Genomic DNA, 19,646 nt, shown 5'->3' with positions numbered 1-19,646 from the left:
AATTGAGAAAGTGTTATTAAAAACCTAAGAAAGAATTCAGTGGAAAAAATGTGTTTATTACAGGTTTATGGTTGTGATCCAAAAAACTGGGTTACACAGTACCAGGAGGTGTTACAGGCTGAAAGTGAAAAAGAAAAGAAACGTGAAGAAGATGGGAAGTGATTGGTAATGTTTGAAGGTCTCCACATAATAAACATATCCATATAAGTATCACATCTGTCCTTGTGTTCTGTATGACCTTTGTGAAGAATGTTATTCTAGTTTTACTTTCAGAATCTGTTCACCTTTGTACTGAAAATTAAATATAACATTTATCAAGATTGTAGTTGGATTAACATCTTTAATACCTTATTGCTTATAATGATGATTTAATAGAAATACAAATCAGATCATCATTTTGGAAGTGTTCTTGAATCCACTGTTGACTTGCTGGACCTGTCATAGCTTTACCTGGCTGTGCCATAGCTCAGGTGGTTAGTTTCCAGCTTCCCATTGCAATGTTCTGGGTTTGATTACAGGTGAGGTCATGTGGGATTTATGGTGGACAAAGTGGCTCTGGGCAGGTATTTTTTTTTTTTTCGAGTACTCTGGTTTCCTGTGTCATTTCTCATGTCACTGACTTGGTCATTAGTCATCCTATCATTGATTCCATATAGGCTTGATACAGCATTGTTAAATAATAAACAAGCACACAAAAAGCATGGCTTTACCAGAGCCATTTGGAGGGTTCCTGTTTGGCCTTCTCAGCTTCCATGGCAACACTGTGTATTACCCCAACAGATATTGTGTAAAATCGGAGCCTAACTTAATATTGAGCCTGAAACTGTGGAACCAAGTTAAAAATACGGCAGCTGAAGATATTTGATGTATTATTCATTTTTATGTGTAATCTGTTTTTGGTGTACCTGTTGCCTATCAAGTGTGCAGTGTCATATGGTTGTATGGTGGATGGTAACTGAAAATAAATTCTAGTCATGGTAATTATTAAATAGAAACACCTACGTAATACTGACATAAACTCACCCTGTGGAGCCCGGAGTTGGAACATTCCCATTAGAACTGACATATGAGTCATGAAATTCAGTAATTTTTCATGAACTTGATGACATCATTGTAGAGTAATGTCTTTGCATTTTTAGCCCATTGGAAGTCAGCATGGTTGAAAGTATCCAATGGAACCTGATTCATTCCAACAATGTTCGGCAGTTTTGAATATAATTTTTCTGTGTCCTGTAAAGGAAAGCAGTTTTAAGTTTTACTTTTCAGACATGTACTTGTTAGCACTTTCTTAAGCGTTTGAAAGTGAAAAACAGGTAAAATCATGTTTATGTGTGACTGTGTTCCCTTCTTGATACTTTTAACAAGGTTATTCATGCTAGAAGCTGGAAGGTTGTGGGTTCAGTACACAGTGATGTCATTGGATCTTTCAGTTGACCTAACCCTTCCAGCCATGGATCTATACATCCACTCACCATACACCGTCGTGGCAAAGTGCTTAATTAGTTAAGCACAAGGAAAACTTTATCTTTTACTTTTATCTAACCCTTCCAGCTGCACTATGGCCCTGGGGTTGTCTCAGCTTCTAGCAGAAATGAGTACCAGGAATCTCCCTGGGCTTTAAGGATGGCAGATGTGTAAGCCTGGCAACCTGACCACCATCTATCATCCGATTGTTTAAAAAATGTGGGAGCCTTCTGGTACAATAGGCCAGAAGTGGCCGCAGTACAAGGGACTTAGTCCCATCCCACTAGCATTAAAAAAAAGTTGGAGCCTTGTTGTCTCAAAACACTATAGGCCTCAACGGCCTGTTACAGGGATAGGTTGATTTTGGTAGCAAAATCATGACACTGGAAATCATCCAAACACTGTTCAATGATTCCAAAATGGCTGCCATGTAAATCTTTCTGAGACAGTTAACACTTCAGTCAATTTTTGTCTTTGGTTTCATGTATAGCAAGGGTCTCCAAACTTTTCGAAATGCGGGCCACATTAGGTAATTCAGCACTTTCAACGGGCCAGATAAAATGAGAAATTAATAACTCTAGGTATATGAGTTTTATTGAAAGCACAGAATTTCATAAACTAAATACAAAGTATGTGAGAATAAATTATCATATATTAATGACAACAGACAGTAGCAGCAAATGCTCATATTTTCATCACAAATTATAATAAAACAATTAATGTGAATGATGGAACTCTTTTTGCATTCTTAAAATCTGATTAAATTGAGGTTCAAATTTTGAAAAGCTGATCACAAGTAGCGACTTTAAATGTTCATCGGATAAATTTGCCCTGTATTTCGACCTGATGTACTTCATCTGGGAAAAAGTTTGTTCACACAGATATGTCATCCCAAAAATTGAGATAAATTTACAAGCAAATTTCTTTTAAGTTTGGAAATTGCTCAGAGTTCAGAAATTTATAAAATTTGATCAAATTTCATTCCTTGTATTTGTCTTTAATATGATAATTTTCCTGAAGTACAATAATTTCCATTTGAATTTGACTTGGGACATCTGCAGCATCACAGTCAAACGGATTTCGAAACAATCTAATTTCCTGAGCACTGGCATCCAAATCAGCAAATCGCTTCCGAAATTGTTCTTTCAAATCTGAAATGACTAAATTTGCAAATGAGGAAGGAAACTCTGCTCGTGCTACCTACATTGCCACGAAGTGACACTGTGGATCGAGGCCGAACAAGTACGAAGAAATACCGCGCAGAGTACGGTCCAGAATTAGTAAAATTGTGAATAATATTAATATTAACATAATATGGAATATCAATATATTTTAAACACAGTCTTAATTAATGAATTTGAAATATATGAACAAGTATTTTTTTACCAGTACTCATTGGAAAATTAGTTCAATTGGCGCATTTCTGCACAATTCTTTCGCAGGCTGGACATGGCCGGCGGGCCGTAGTTTGGAGACCCTTGATATATATTGTTGGCTATTTGTGCCCTGTAGGGAACAATAGCAGCAAGCATGGGTGCTGGTGGGATTTTTTTGGGTGGTGGGGGAGAAGCCAGAAACTTTCCTTACAAACTTTTAAGAATGTTTTTATGGATTGCTTTAGAGTATTTAGGACAAGAATAATTTTTTTACAGATACTTTTATTAATTTTTATTATTAATATTTAGTTTATTTTCTTTTCCTCAATTTTAATTTTAGTCCAAAGCTGGGTTGGGATTGATATCTGGGCCACCTCTGCTGTTTCCCATAAGAGCAAGGGAAAGTTAGTTTTAAATTGACTGAGTATCAGATATGCAGACAGAACTAATAGTTGTGCAGCACTGAGAAAACTATTTTGGGGTCCAATGTGTGGTAACGAAAGAGAAACAAACAAAAATTGCTAACTGCACATTTGAGCAAAAAAGCATTCTTTGAACAGAAAACAAGTCATTATGAAGGGACGTTGAAATTAATTATGCTTGTATTGTACTTAACAATTTTGTCTGGAAAAATAATGAAATTATATACTGTTTACTACAATTTCTGCCTTCAAGCTAGGATGTGACATGATGATGACGACGATGACTACTTCAATCATTATGATAGTAATGGCATTGCCTCAAGGAATGCCAAATTGTGAAATAATTCTCAAAAATGTATTTAGCTACTACGAGTATTTGATATGCCCAAAATTTTAAATTAAGTGCTGTTTTGGCAAATACTTAACTAATTCATAAATTTTTAGGAAGTTCTGACAACTGGAACATCCCCTTTTACACTAATACATTCTTAGCATGATGTGCACAAAATTAAGGCGTCTAGGATTGGTCATGTATGGCCATACATTTCAACTGAAAAACTATTGGATAGGTTTTAATGAAATTTAATATGAACAATATGACATTACAATCTACCCCAAAATCATAATCTTAATTTACTGCAATTTGTACTTCTAATGTGATGGATGTATGAACTTGTGAGGTGGGAGTGACATTAGTGCCAAATAATATATAGTCCTAAAATTTTCTATAGTGACATGTTTGAAATACATGCAGTTTTTCTTTTTTGTAAAACAAGACAAAGTGATGGTTGAATGAAATATTTATCTTTCTGTTTGATGGTGGTAACAAATGAACTGCTGGACTCAATGGAATTTGGTAGTGAGGTTCATGACACACAGTACTTCATATTGTTAAATATTTTTACAAAGCCAAAAGGAACCTGATTCAGGAGGAAATTAAGAGGAGAGTGAACTCAGGCAATGCTTGCTACCGTTCAGTCCAGAAACTTTTGTCTTCTCGCCTGCTGTCCAAAAACATAAAAATTATAATATACAAAAGTAATTTTGCCAGTGTTTCTGTATGGGTGTGAAACTTGGTCTCTGATGTTAAGGGAGGAACATAGACTTATGATGTTTGAGAACAGGCTGTTGAGGAGAATATTTCAACCGAAGAGAGATGAAGTGACAGGAGATTGGAGAAAACTGCATAATGAGGAGCTTCATAACTTGTACTTATAATTAGAATGATCAAGTCAAGGAAGATGAGGTGGGTAGGGCATGTAGCATGAATGGGGGAGACGAGGAGTGCAAATAGGATATTGGTGGGAAAGCCAGAAGGAAGTAAACCCTTGGAAGACCAAGGCACAGGTGGGTGGACAATATTAAAATGGATCTTAGAGAGATAGGATGCGATGCTATGGATTGGATTGATGTGGCTCAGGAAAGGGACTAGTGGAGGGCTCTTGTGAACACAATAATGAACCTTCGGGTTCCATAAAATGCTGGGAAATTCTTGAGTAGCCGCAGAATTGGTGGCTCCTCAAGAAGGGCTCAGCTCCATTAGTAAGTAAGTAAGTACAGAACCATGGTGATGATGTTAATCTTTGGTGTTATCTGCAGCAAATTTGAAGATCCTTCCAAACAAAAAAAATAATAACATTCTTCCATTACTATGACTACTTGCTGCTGCCACTGCTGCTGCCACTCCTACCACCACCACCACTACTACTATTTTACATTTGCTACTGCTATTATTGCTGCTGCTACCACAACCACCAGTAATAATATCTAAAATTGCAAGCAGCAGGAAATTTGAGCCCTAGACATAGTATTTTATGGGAACACTTTTCTAAAATGAATAGGTCAAGGAAAATGTCAGTGTATATTGTTAACATGTTCATGAAATTGATCTGTAGCTGTTAGGAGCATTCACAAGGCAAAGATGGAAGGGAAGAACATGGAAACTGTTTACAATCTTTTGTATTCTTACCTTTATAGATGATAACCAGTCATTTTTACCATTGTATAAGCTGACAGGAGCTGTCACAGCAGATAAGTTATATGGTGGAGGTTCAAGAGTTCCATAATACATAATGTTTAGAGCTCTGCCATGGTCATACTGTTGGAATTTGCCTGCAATAACAGGAAAGAATGTTACTACATTTCTCTGCTCATCTCTTTCTTTTTCTCTTTAATATGTATTCAGTAAATCCAGATCAAGATATTATAATGTCATTAACATTTTGACCTTTTGAAGTGGAAAGCAAGTGATCCATGTTGACCAGGATGAGGTTCTGAATTGCCCTTGGTGTAAGTTGAAAAAGAAGGATGATAGATACCATAACTGCTATAGACAGGTATCAGGTATACAGGACACAGGTCTCTAATTTACATACATCAACAGTGTGATCAAGTGCAGTATTGAAGGGATTTATTTGCTGTTTTGTATTATTATCTTGGCCCTCTTGCATAGTGTAGTCAGGCAGAAGTGCATATAATTATTATATGGAATGTGACTTAAATAGTTTGATTAAAATATATGAAAATGGATTAGTTAGCAATGGCATGATATTCATTTGAAGATTCATGAAAATCAATTACTAGGACATGCCTACAGGCATGTGTGCACATAATACCATAAAACCATCTGTTCATGGAAGGTGGAGAAAATAGACTAAACGTTAGTTAGAATTTGTAGTTTATCTCTGTTTTAATTCTCAGTTCATACTGCATATGCCATGAATTTATTAGTTAAATTTTGTATTTTTTTATGAATCTTTTCTCTAAGTACTGAAAGTAAAGGGGGCTGGAGTGTAAGAAACTCTTCTCCTCTTCACCCTTCTACTCCTCCCTCCAGGATATAGGTCATTGGCCTGTTTGTGGCTTCATGAGAATATATCGTCCCATCTAGCTATGGGTTGTCCAATACTTCAGTGTCCTCTGGGTTTATAATTTAATTTAGTAATATTGTTGGAAGTCTTATCTGTTGTTAGACTTGAAAGGATTGTGACGATGGTGTATACTGTACTTCTTTTGGCTTGTTTTGGACTTCATCTATCGTCTGGTATGTAAAAGACAAAAGACCATGACGTTTCGGAGACTGGATCTGTCTCCGTCTTCAGGCGGGTGGGGAAGGATAAACCTACTCAGTTGGGCCTGTTAGAAAGAGCTAGTCTCAATCACTGGACCTTTTTGAAAATAGGGCAAAGTATGCCACTTTCTATTCATCTGCATTCTACAACATATGTTAATTATTATTAAATATCTTATTTTAATTTATACTGGTGCGTATTTCAGGAGGTCAGTCTTTATTCTGTCATTACCAGGAGAAATTTTTTGTTATTTTATTATGTATTTAGTTTGTAGAAAAGTCACCCAAGATGATAAGAATGTTAGCATGTGAGCGGTTATGTGCAATGTTATGTTAGTCATACCAGTCAGGGAAATTATAAGTAAGGTGACAAGGAGAATGATTATTATACTTTTGCAACAATCACATGTCAATAATCTTAGTGCAGTGAATTAGAGTGTCTTTCCAGATTTTCTTGTGGCTGAAGCACACGGTTATTCAATTTAACCATGTTACTTATGAAAACATATAATTTTTAATCAGGGTGATCACTGGATTTTCATGAATCCTCAGCTTCTAAAGTTTTATGGCCAGTTCCCAGAGAAATTTTCATATAAATTTTAATGAATGGTTTGGTGTAACCCAGCAATTATAATATATTCTAATGGGTGACAGTTCTGAAATTAATACCTGTTCTCATTAGTTGACCATAATGCACCAAGGCCTTCATGGAGGATCCAGCAGGATAATGGGCTAGTATCACTGGAAGGAGTTTCTGCAAGAAGAAATTTGCATGTATACAGTATATGTATCTTTAAAGGAACACTCTTGTATCTGTGCAAGCCAAAGAAAATCTCTGTATGTATTTGTAAATATTATATATTGTGCTTCTTACTCTAGTGGATTCTGTGCAGATGCTATAATACTGTTGAGTTTCATCTTTCAGGACAGACCATAGGAAAGTCCAAGACAGTATAGAGGTATTGATGTAAATTTACTGGGCAAGAACTTTAATGACATAAAGAGAAAAACACAAACTCTCTTAGAAGCTAGTAAGAAGGTGGTGTAGAAATAAATGCATATAAAACCAAGAAATGTATGTATTCATGTCCCATTGCCAGAATAGAGGAAAATCGTGATATTAAGAGAGCTAAAAATCATGTGAAAATATAGCAAAGATCAAATGCTGAGAACTATAACAAATGCAAGTGAACTGAAATTAAGATCAGAGTGAATCTGGATAATGGTTATTGCCATTTGGTTCAGAATCTTTTGTTTTCGCATCTCCTTTCTAAAACTCTTAAACAATAAAATACACAAGGTGTATAATTTGACCTGTTGATTTATGTGGATGTGAGAAGGGCTGAAAATATTTGTACCTAGGGAATTGGATGTAATGGTAGGATGAAAATTTGCATAATGAGGAACTTCATAGTGTTACTCTTCACCTAATGCTGTTAGGGGAATGAAATCAAGGATGTTGTGATGGGCGGAACATGTAGGACACAATGGGGGAAGTACAACATGTATAAAGAAGTTTGGTTATGGAACCTAAGCAAATATAGGAGAATGATAATAAAATTATTTTATGTAATATGATTTAAATGTGGAGATCAGACTAAATTGGCTCAGAATAGGACCCACTGGCAGACATTTCTGAACAAGGTAATGAACCTCAGATTCCATAAAGGGAAGAAATTTTGTCATAGACTGAATAACCATCAAAATATCTTTTGATGAACTGGATAATTTCAACTTTTTAATCAGACCCTGTACTATAAGAATTGTTTCTATTATTTAGAGACATACAAACATGAAAAGTCATAGCTGAGATGTCTGCTCTTCACGCATGTTGGAAAAGAAGAGAGAGAGAGAGAGAAAAAAAAGGCTAATGATTACTTCACTTTTTTCACTTTAGTCACACTGACACTCACATGCACATCATGCATTAATAATCACTAAATCATCAAATTATACTGATGTACTTTTCCAGAACTTATCAAGCTGAGAGTGAATAACAAAAATAATAGACAAAACATAAGGAAGTTTGATTCAAAGAAAAAATGATTTATTAGGCCTCCTCATCTCTGAAAAGAAACTCAGTTTCATTATTTCCTGTGTTGTTCTGTTATCATGAATGGACGTAAAAGTTTATTATTGGTCCTTTACCGGATCAAGTTCTTGTGGATCAAAACCTGCAACCAGAAAGATCAGGGTACTGCATAGGGTGAAGGTCCTGTTGTTACAAGCCACCTGAATGTGTTCAGCCCATGTTCTTGGTGGAAAGAAAATACCACTGTTGTAAAGTTGATCAGCTTGCTTCTGTAACATTTTCCATCACTAAAAAGTTAACAAAACATTAAATCAACTAAGAAAACAAAGTTGTGTATTTAGTGTTTAATATTCAGTACTTGTTGTCTAGACACATGGTGTGGATTAGTAATTGGATGTATTGAACACTTATGATTTGTAATTGCAAGTAATTATAGTACTCTCACTGATTTATGCATTTTTCCATGGCACACACTAAGACTTCACAGTTTGCTATGTCTTCACTGATTGTTGCCTAGGAATGGCTGTCCTTATATAGCCTCTGCATATACCTATTAGAAAACACAGCTCCATTAATTTATTCATTGTTGCATTCATGTATTCGGTGCCACGGAAATGTGTTTACCGGCCATTCCCTAACAATGGCTGTCTCTTCTGACTCCACAATTATGGCTTTGAGCAGGCATTTTACAATATTAATAACATTATTTATTTTAAGTTTTTAAAGAATTATGAAGTGGTACACTAGTGTCTGCACAATATACCTGGGATTCTGTTCCTTCTTTAGAATCGTACTAATGAGCAATGTGTAGTCAAGCATTCCCTATGTAAGATTTGAGGCTTTCACGGCGGTGACTATGAAGAAAGCAGTCTTCTGGGATTTGGCACCGTGTATATGTGGTGTTAACCGACGTTTCGGAGGAACGTATCGCCCCCATCTTCAGGGTAGAAGAAAAAGTATAAGAAATCTGCAAGCGACAACACCGTGAGAAACGGTAAAGCAGACAACGTAGCGTCTCGAGTCGTCGAATGTGTCGTTGAGTAGCCTCCCCATAGAGGAACACTATGTAAGATTTGAGGCTTTCACGGCGGTGACTATGAAGAAAGCAGTCTTCTGGGATTTGGCACCGTGTATATGTGGTGTTAACCGACGTTTCGGAGGAACGTATCGCCCCCATCTTCAGGGTAGAAGAAAAAGTATAAGAAATCTGCAAGCGACAACACCGTGAGAAACGAAACGTCAGTTAACACCACATATACACGGTGCCAAATCCCAGAAGACTGCTTTCTTCAAGCATTCCCTGTTTGAAACACTACTTTCCATTATGAAGAATATTTCATTAGCTGAACATAATTCTTATCCGTATACTGCCACTGCCACCAAGGGCAATAGACTCTACCTCAGAAGTGGACTTTCTCTGATCGAGCCAGTTAGCTCAAGCAGCAACGCCTTTGGCTTACATTCAGAAATTATCCTGAATCTTGGCTGGGACATCTTTCCTGACTGTTTTTATGGTTCTCTTCAGTCTCCTTAGACAAATTCTGGCTCACTACCTTGAAATGGGCAATGACTGCTTTCTTCCACATTCTCTCCAATTCATCATTCATTAATTGTCCTTCCATTCAATGCTTTATAGTCTGAACTATTCTCAGAATTTTTAAATAAATTATAAATAGATTTACCATTGCTGAGGTGGTCAGAGGTTGAGAAGTTGACCAAATGTGGAGGCATAGCAACAATATATTGGATGTTTCAATTGCGAGGGAATGTGATGTGGAAAGAAGGAAATTGAATGAGACTTTATGTTCGGAAGTGTGGGAAGTTATTTTATAGTAAGCCCATGCAACAGTAGAGTCTGGAGGTAACTGTGGGAATTGTTGAACTGAATTGAATTTATTTGCATTCCATAGATCCTAAGTAGGTTAATACCTCTGGATATAGAACAAGTTAAAATAATACCTACTGGTACAAGTAATTTTATCTTAAACTAATATAGCTTAATTCTACATTATTCTCTATTTACATTGAGGTATTCGTCTACAGAGTAGAAGGAATGAGCATGCAGATATTTCTTTAGCTCTGATTTAAAATGTTTAGTATCATTACTCAAGTTTTTGATACTTTGTGGGAGACTATTGTACACTTTTATGCCAGAAAAGTAGACTCCTTTTTGATATAGTGATAAGTTTGATTAAGGTAGATGGAAGTTATATTTTTGTCTAGTATTCATGTTATGGATATTGGAATTTAATTCAAATTTATTTTTGTTGTACACAACAAATAAGAGAAGCGATAGTATATATTGTGATTGAAGAGATAGAATTTTTAATTTCTTAAATAAATCTCTACATGAATCTCTACTTCTACGCCCTGTAATGATTCTAATTATATTCTTTTGTATCTTAAAAATGTTTACACTATGTGAAGAGTTCCCCCAGAATATTAATCCATTGTTCATAATATAATGAAAGTAGGCATGGTAAATCATCTTCAGTGTTTCCTGTGGCATAAAGGGCTTAATTGATCTCATTGCATAGCAAGCTGCACTTAATTTAGGTATAGTTTGTTCTATATGTATTTTCCAAGACTGTACTGTCTACATGTATTCCAAGGAATTTTGTATCAGGTGCTTTACAGATTAATTTGTTGGCATAACTGATGACCAGATCAATTTGGTGGCTGTATTTAGTTAAGAATGGTATGTAATGGGTTTTATCAAAATTTATTGAGAGTTTATTGGCTTCGAACCATCTATTTAAAGCTTCAAATACAAAATTTGTATCATTTTTGAAGTCTTCAGTTTTAGAGTTCTTAAATATTATACTAGTGACATCTGCAAATAGAATTGGTTTAGATTTATTATTGATGGTTTTTGATAGATCATTTATGTAGAGGAGAAAAAGCAAGGGGCCCAAAATTGATCCCTGTGGAACACCATGCATTTATTATTTCAGCATGACTCATAAATATGAAAACTTACCCCTGTTCTACTAAAAGCAGCGAGCTTTGAGATGTCACTCTTCACATCTGACATGAAAACAACAGGTGCAAAGGCAATCGTGAGTCGAAACTTGGTGTTGTATTCTGGCTTGAGGGATGTTAACACAAAAAACATAGTAGTGCCCATGGAGTGTCCAATATAGTACACATCTTGTTGCCTTGTCCTGGCCAGTATATAGTCAATGACAGCAGGTAGGTCATAAGTACCCATCTCATGCCAGCTGCAAACACATCCTTATTCCAGTAGTCAAATTCTGAAACTGCTGCATAGTTGAATCGTAGGTTTGTAGTTTTATCATTGGGTTGATGGTACGATAACTTCTTTCCATGAAGTATTATACAGTGTGATGCCAACCAAATCATGTGGTTTCATTATGAAACAAGGAATAATTGACTAAATTCCTTATGTAGGCTCCTACCAAATCATTTATCACTATTCAAGAAATATCCTGTTACAAATACTAAAAAACCCTAGCAGTGGCCCCTTATTTGGGCCAATTTAGTCCACTTTCCTCCAACCCCCCCCCCCCAATTTTAATATTATTCTCTATGGGTTAGCGCAGTCGGTATAGCAACTTACTACAGGCTGGAAGGCAGAGGGGTTGAAATTCAAGTCCCGGTAGGGTCAAGAATTTTCTCCACGCCGAGACCATTTCTGGGGCTCACCCAGTCTCCTATCCAATGGGTACCAGGGGCTTTTTCCCCAGGGGTAAAGCAGCTGAGACGTGAAACTGACCACTCGCAAATAGTGCTAAGTGGTCAAAAATATGCAGATCTATACATCAACTCCCCCATAAGCCTTCAAGGCATAGTGCTTAACTAGTTAAGCACAGGGGAAACTTAACCTTTACCTTTTCTATTGTCTCTCAGGTTTTCTGGTTTCTAAGACTTAACAGAATTGTATGCAGATATACTGCATAAATTTCAACTCTGAAACAATGTACAGAATTAAATCTTTGTTTCCATGCCCTTTACATACCACTTGCAGTTGACTGACTGCATTTATATCTAGTATTTTATATCCCTGTTTGTTCTGCATGGTAGTTTGACTTGTGGGCTCTGAGAATGGTACTGAGCCTTCACGCTTCATGATTGGCAGATTCTATATTCGCATGGGGGGTGGGGGGTGGAGTCGAGCTGGATCCACTTGGCACATTGGCAACTGATTGGCCTATTATACCTGCCCAGGTTATTATGATGGGGATTTTGGTGGAATGAAGATTGTCAGGGGAAACTGAAGTATTCGGAGAAAACCTGCCGCAGCGCCACTTTGTCCACCACAAATCCCACTTGATCAGACCCAGGCTCAAACCCGGGCCACCGAGGTGGGAAGCCAGCGACTAACCACTTGAGCTATGGCGCGGCCTAAGAATGAATATTCTCAATGGTGTTTGTTAGTAGTATTTCCAGTTGAAATAACACAGGAAATTCGAATGTAAGTTAAGGATACATTGTAAAAATACTTTTTTGACATTGATTTTTATGTTACAGGAGAAAGTATAAACTGGAATGTAGAGTGAAAGGTTCCAGTGTAAGTTGTGATAAATTTCACCACAGTTATGAAAATCTGTACAGAACTATTAGGCTTATTTTGGACTCTATCCATTGTCTAGTATATAAGACAAAAAACCACAACGTTTCAGAGACTGGATCTGTCTCCGTCCTCAGGCGGATGGGGCAGGATAGACCTACCCAGTTGGGCCCGTTAGAAAGAGCTAGTCTCAATCTAGTGATTGAGAACTTTGTGGTTAAAAAATGTAGGTATTTGGAACACATAAATAACTTCATATAGATGAAACTTTTCATGAGCCTCTAACACTTTGCTGAATATTTATGCTAGCAGGAGGATATACTTTTAGTGCTAGAGTGGCTGTTACTCTCTCCAAAACATCTTTGAGGGTGAGTCATAATCAGATGCAGATCAGATCATCATTATTAGGATGTTATTAGATTCTATTCACTCAAAGGTGAGGTTAAAGGTGTCCCTTTGCCTAAGTAAACACCACGCTGTGAAGACACATGCAGGAGTTAAAGTAATGCTCCATTCCTTCACAATCGCAGCACTAGATGTACATGTAGCTGCATGGTCAGCTACTCACTCTGATGCTTTACCCCTAGGGAGAGAGCCCCAGGTATGCGATGCAGAGGAAGATGTTCTGTTCCAACCAGAATGTAAAATCCGGTCCCCCAGCCCATGGCCTAGTTACTATGTTGACTTAACTTTTAAAATACTTATTGTGACAAATAATCTAAGTTTAAATGCTTGCGTTTACAATGCGAAAACATAATGATACCTGAAATTCCAAAAATCTTTTTGTTGAGGTGTCAAGGTTGTGTGTTTGAGGGAATATACGTTGCCTCGTGCATTACCTAGCCATACGTCATAGCCTTCGTCAGCCAATAAATACGCTGAAAACAGACATACAATATTAATTCATGGGAAGAGTGTCTTATTGTAGTAGTAGTTGTCCAGTACAGCTCTTTTGATACATAATATGGCACACTGTAAGAGTCCACATACAAGTCTTCATGATTACATTTATTAACATATGATGAGTGCATTAAGTCATTAACAGTACTCTTTGTTAGGGGTACTGTACTTGTAGCGGTATGGACCACACTGTATAGAGGATATAGAACTGAAGTCATTCGAATTTTTTTATATTGACATAGACGATTTTCGGGCTTATATATATATAGGGTAGGCATCAGACGAAGAGAGAGATCAAAAACCAGAAACTGATGCCGGAAGCAGCGTCATCAGTAGCGACTTGAAGCACAGAGCAAATGATGCTCGAGATGGTTCAAGTTCGTATAGCAACAGGCGTGACCAGAGTGGTTTGAACGGCTGCTGTACTGCGATGTGGAAAGCAAATGGAAAAACTACCACATTATCACTTTTCCTGGATAGTCTCTTTCCAAAAACAGAGATACCATGTATGCGAGATGTTTCCACTGGAGGCAAAACAAATCGGAAGGGCGGATAGAAGTGACCAGAAGACGAGGAAGAAGACTTTGGGATAGAAGAGGATATTTTCATTTGAAGGAGAAAGCTTGTGATCGCATTAGGTGGAGGAATTATTTTGGAAGAGACTGTGGACCTGTCGTCTGACAGACAACTGATGAATGAATGAATATGCTAGAATGCAAACACGGGGCATATTTTTGAAATTCTTTCCTATTTTGCATACTTCATCCGCTTAGATGTTATTGCATATACGATTCTAACATCGGCAGCCTAGTCGCGCCATAGACTTCACCCCAGTTACCGAACAGATTAGCCAAGTGGAAGCAGCTCTTCTGGCTTGTGCTTAGGAAATGCCCAAGTTGAATTTCGACGATTCTAACCGAGATTCTTCGTGATTTTCCTTAGTTCACGTTGCAAGTGATGAAATGAGCCCATGCTCACTGGCTTTCACACAATTTCAAATTTGTTACTCACTAATCATGTAGTCTTGCAATGCTATATAATCTAAACTGCTGACAGCATTCAGTAAACCATAAGTAGATAAAACTTGATGTCGTTCATTTGTATGTTGCTAAATTTAGAATGTCCGTCCCTAAAGCCAATGAAATATTATATATGTGAATTGAAAACAGACATAAGCTGCGGACATTTTCATGTATAGGTCTATAGGAACTTAGGTTCTCACAGAGGTGGTTATGAAGACTTTTTTTTTCTGGTACATAACTCTACAATTCATGTAGTGTCTTGTCTTGTAACCTGCTTGGGCAAGTCACCTTCTATGCGAATGCGGAGAAGCTCCGCTCCGTCCCGTTTTGGCCCAGTTGGAAACACGATACGGAACCCGAAGGTTCATTACCGTGTTCACAAGAGCCTGCCACTGTTTCCTATCCTGAACAAGACGAATCCAGCGCATAACCTCCATCATCCTATTTCTGTAACATACACTTGTAAGTAAAATTACATTCTCCACCGCCAAAATTTAAATTAATATATACTCGCCGAATATGAATCCCCTCTTTAAAAAAATTCAGAACCCCCCTCAGCTATTCAGCAAAATGTCGAAAGGTCACTCCAACTTAAAATTAACGTACAACGTGGAATTGTAAATTGTTAGTATAACGGGGAGAGTGCGTAGGAGAGAAGTAAATGTATACCGTGAGAGTATAAAGTGCAGAAAATTATACAGTGGGACGTGAGCTATAAACTTAATAGACATCCAGTGAATTTGGGAATGACATTGACTGCGTGTAGTGTGACAGGCACTGTCTGTTAATATACATAAAAACGCCGTGGCTTTAGTCCGCAAGTGAACAATACCGATCGAGCGACCGCCGCTTGTCTGCGAAGTTAGTGCCAACTTTAGCCGATAGAGGGTGTCGCGTGGTCAGCATAAGGAATCTTCACCGCCGTTAATTTCGGTTTTAATATACATACCGATGTAAAAATTAAATAAGATCGACCTGGCTGCTTTTTTATGTTTTATGTATTTTTATAATTTTTGCCTTACAGTATAGACGTTTTTACTATTTTTGTACCACCTGATGACAGCTGTTTTGTGGTCGAAACATGTAATGTTAAATTAGAAATAAAAACGAGAAATTTTTATTTGTATGTCGGTTAATCTCAAACCTCGAATGAGATGATTGCCGATACTTGACGAGGAGCTGAATATCGCGTTAAGTGTGTCATGTCACGAATGGTCCCCTTACTAAGATATTCTGGGTCATAAGAAACTTTGCGAGGTGCAGTGATTCAAAAGGTATCAGATTTTCCTTACATTCACTGGCCAGACTGTATATCTTACTTTAGTGTCATTTAGAGCCGGACAGGCTGCATTAACATATGGTAAATGTTTCAGTTAATTCTAGATCCCAATTAGATCCGTCTACGATACTTCCGATCCAAGGGATAAATCACATGAAATTTGATATCAATACTATGTTATTAAATATCACTGGTCCAGGGCTTGAACTCATGAACACAAAGTACTATAGTCCCTTTTCCTTGATACTGATCTTGTTTACAGCTCAATCGGTACAGTGACAGGCTACGGGCTGGACGGCCAGGGTTCGGTTCCCGGCAGGGGAGATTTTTCTGTCCAGACGGCTCCGGAGCCTACTCGGCCTCCTATCCAATGGGTACCGGGGACTCTTACCCCTGGGCTAAAGCGGCCGGGCCGTGTAGCTGATCGCTCACCTACATCTAGTTCCGAGGTCAAGAATGGTGGAGTTATACCTCCACTTCCCCATATATCTTCATGATGTGGTGCTTAATTAATTAAGCTCAAGGACAACTTTGCCTAGTTCTTTATCATTTGCAATATTATATTTAAGCATCCTGTTAAAAATACCAAAATTCAGAAATCAAATTGACGTATGTAAATTAACAAAGATTTTATACATATCTGACAAATATCAGCAAGGGGATCCTGATATATCGGGACCTATTAACAACTGAGGATTGAACAATTAAGAAAGCTGTTTTTTTTTTTTTAATTTTAAACTACCTGTGGTGTAACAGCTACGTGAGAGTATACACCTGATGATGGCCATTTACGGCCGAAACATGTAGTGTAGAAGAAAAGAAGACAAAAGAACTACAATAAATTGTTGCACTTAGGACGGAGTTTGTGCCATACATTCTTTATCATTTGCTTTAAATGAAATAGGTATGCAATGTTATGGCAGAATTTTTCAAGATAAAGTCGTCTGTGTGCTTAATTAAGTAAGCACCATACCGTGACACACTGAGGAGTGGAGGTATAGATCCACATATTCTTAACCTCGACACTATATGAAGGCGGGTGGCCACTTTAAGACCCCGGCCGCCTAACTCACCCCCAAAGAGCGCACCAGTATACATTGGCTAGCAAGCTGGGTGGGCCTCTAAGCTGGTCTGAATGCTGTCAAGAGAAATTCTTCAGCCTCCCCGCCCGTAGCCTGTCGCTATAAAGATTGAGCTGTCACGGCTCCCAATATTCAAGGACAATGTAGTTTTATTCTCTATTGATGTGAGGGTTCGTTACTTAAGCTTACGAATCTTGGCAATGACAGGGAAGGATTTCATACTCTTCAACATTTCCGTCAATATTACCTAGTGCTTTACCGGGTCCAAGTATCACCCAGTCTATTGAACTGCAGAAAAGGCCATGTTGTAAGAAAACCACTGGTCGATTTGTCCTTGAATTATTAGACTTGGGGCTATATGGAATACGATGCATGCTGAGGATGTACCCATCCTTAGTAGTTGCTTCATGAATTTCTACAGGGTATCCGTTCTTCATTACCATTTCAGGCTGAAATAAGTACCATAAACCATTGTTTAAACACTGAAGAACAGGAGGCGGTGGAACTAGCTGGTTCGGGGGGGGGGAGATGTATATAATTTTATATTTTTAAAAAATGTGTGAATGCTTTAAATAGAAATATTGAAAAATCTGGCAATGTATTATACATATTTAACATGAAATCGTGGGTTGTTAACAGTCAATTATTATGAATAAAAGGTAAAGCTATCCCTGTAACAGGTCGTGGAGACCCATAGGGTTGTGAGACATTGAGACGCCGACATTTCTAGACAGTCGACTCACAGATATCGGTGAAGTTGTCGGCCTTAAGCACCGGCCGCCTTTTACCCTGAGGAAGATTCCTGGTACTCATTTCTATTAGAGGCTGATGTGTCCCATTTAATTTCAGTCCCACCTGGTTTTCTTGGGCCTTCCTAATTGCATATTCTAAAGCAAAGTCGAATAGCAGTGGCGATAAAGCATCTCCTTGTTTTAAACCATTCTGAATACGAAAATTATCAGACAAATGTTTACCTATACCGTCTTTACCATGCGGTTCGTTTAAACACATTTTAATCGGCGTAACCAGTTTCATGGGTACCCCAAACTCTATGAGAATATTGTACAATACTTCCCTCCTAACTTAATCATAGGCTTTCTTGAAGTCTATGAATAGTTGATGTACTGTCTCATCGTACTCCCATTTTTTCCCCAGTATCTGACGAATGCAAAAGATCTGATGTGTAGTTGATCTGTTACGTCGAAACCCACACTGATGATCCCCAATAATTTCATCTATATATGGACTTAATTTTGAGAGAAGAACACTGGATAAAATTTTGTATGAAGTTGATAGCAGTGATATCCCCCGATAATTACTACAGTCAGTTCTATCACCGTTCTTGTGAACTGGTACAATAATAGACTCCTTCCACTGATCAGGCAATTTTTTCTTATGCTAAATAGAAGTAATTAGATTGTGGATCTTAGAACGTAATATTTCGCCACCTGCTTGAATAAGTTCTGCCAGAATTTGATCACTACCTGGCGATTTATACCTTTTCAACTTCGCAATAGCACTTTCAACCTCAGAAGGGCTAGGATCAGATACTAACGGCTCAGCTTTCATACACCTGTACAAGTTTCTAATCTTTTTTATTGCTTTCTTCAAGGTCTTTCAGATAAGGTACTCTATCATTTTTTCCAGAAATCCACACTAGCGTCACTTCTTACATTGTTAAGTTTAACACATACCATGATCTGTGATATTTACTTACATTACCTTCACTATTACACAGATAAATAGCAATCACTGACGCTACACCAGGTCCTAATATTTACGAAAGAAAAACAGGAATTAAATTAAGCCGTAGTTTCTTTTGGCCTCAGATATCAGTCATAGATATATAAAGATTTCTATTGCATGAAGGCGTTAGTGAAAGCATCACAGTTAGAGAAGATGTTGGCTTAGGCTAAAGGATTGTTAAGAACCTAAGTCGAAACGTCTTTTATTAACTTTCATACATGTAATGTAAAACTGGTGAGGAGATCCATATAATATGCTTAAATGTTATCAAGCGTGTAAAATACTTATTCAAAATTGCTTTCTCACATGCCAACTATGCGACAAATTAACCCTGGTCCCATTAAAAAGAATCTGTTAGCACTACACTTACTGTTGATAACTTATAATCTGGTTTCTTCAGTAAGCCAGATCTGTCATTGCCGTCAACAATACTGTCGCAGGAACACAAAAAGAAATATCTTAGCAAAGAGATCACAAAACATAACAATATCGCACTCATATTTCGCTTTTAAAAACTGTGACTCCAATAAGAAATCCAACTGTTATAATTGTCTTACTTTCCCGTATTGCCACACACACACAAACACGCTCTCATTTATATAGTGAAGCAGTTATCAGTTTGCCCTGAAAACTGGCTGACCAGTAAACAATCATAATTGTACTTGTTGACCTTAGTTCTTTTTCAAGATTCACCTTGTGCTGCCACGATGAGGTCACTGGAA

The 19,646-nt window shown here is 37.5% G+C and overlaps 2 protein-coding genes across 9 annotated transcripts in view; one reads left to right on the top strand and one right to left on the bottom strand.

The window, feature by feature from the left end:
• The window catches only part of LOC111867760 (non-structural maintenance of chromosomes element 3 homolog), a 15,043-nt gene extending 14,718 nt beyond the window's left edge, over positions 1 to 325 (top strand). For all 4 annotated transcript variants that reach the window (XM_023857899.1, XM_023857898.1, XM_023857900.2 and 1 more), the window contains exon 6: positions 64 to 325. In XM_023857899.1, the coding sequence (XP_023713667.1) occupies positions 64 to 162 (99 nt within the window). In that variant the 3' untranslated portion in view covers positions 163 to 325. The remainder of the gene's footprint in view (positions 1 to 63) is intronic.
• Positions 1 to 19,646, bottom strand: part of LOC111867758 (lipase 3) — a 24,349-nt gene extending 4,703 nt beyond the window's left edge. The window contains exons 1-9 of one of the 5 annotated variants that reach the window (XM_023857894.2): positions 19,618 to 19,630; positions 19,295 to 19,355; positions 17,426 to 17,627; positions 13,659 to 13,773; positions 11,345 to 11,585; positions 8,481 to 8,633; positions 7,002 to 7,086; positions 5,232 to 5,374; positions 1,024 to 1,230 (exon numbers count right to left, since the gene is read on the bottom strand). In XM_023857894.2, the coding sequence (XP_023713662.1) occupies positions 1,081 to 1,230; positions 5,232 to 5,374; positions 7,002 to 7,086; positions 8,481 to 8,633; positions 11,345 to 11,585; positions 13,659 to 13,773; positions 17,426 to 17,621 (1,083 nt within the window). In that variant the 5' untranslated portion in view covers positions 17,622 to 17,627; positions 19,295 to 19,355; positions 19,618 to 19,630 and the 3' untranslated portion in view covers positions 1,024 to 1,080. The other 4 variants (XM_033752802.1, XM_023857895.2, XM_023857892.2 and 1 more) reach the window with 4 other exon arrangements.

This window comes from Cryptotermes secundus, unplaced genomic scaffold (genome assembly GCF_002891405.2).
Source record: "Cryptotermes secundus unplaced genomic scaffold, Csec_1.0 scaffold116, whole genome shotgun sequence".
NCBI lineage: Eukaryota > Metazoa > Arthropoda > Insecta > Blattodea > Kalotermitidae > Cryptotermes > Cryptotermes secundus.
This window is presented reverse-complemented; position numbering and strand designations above follow the sequence as displayed.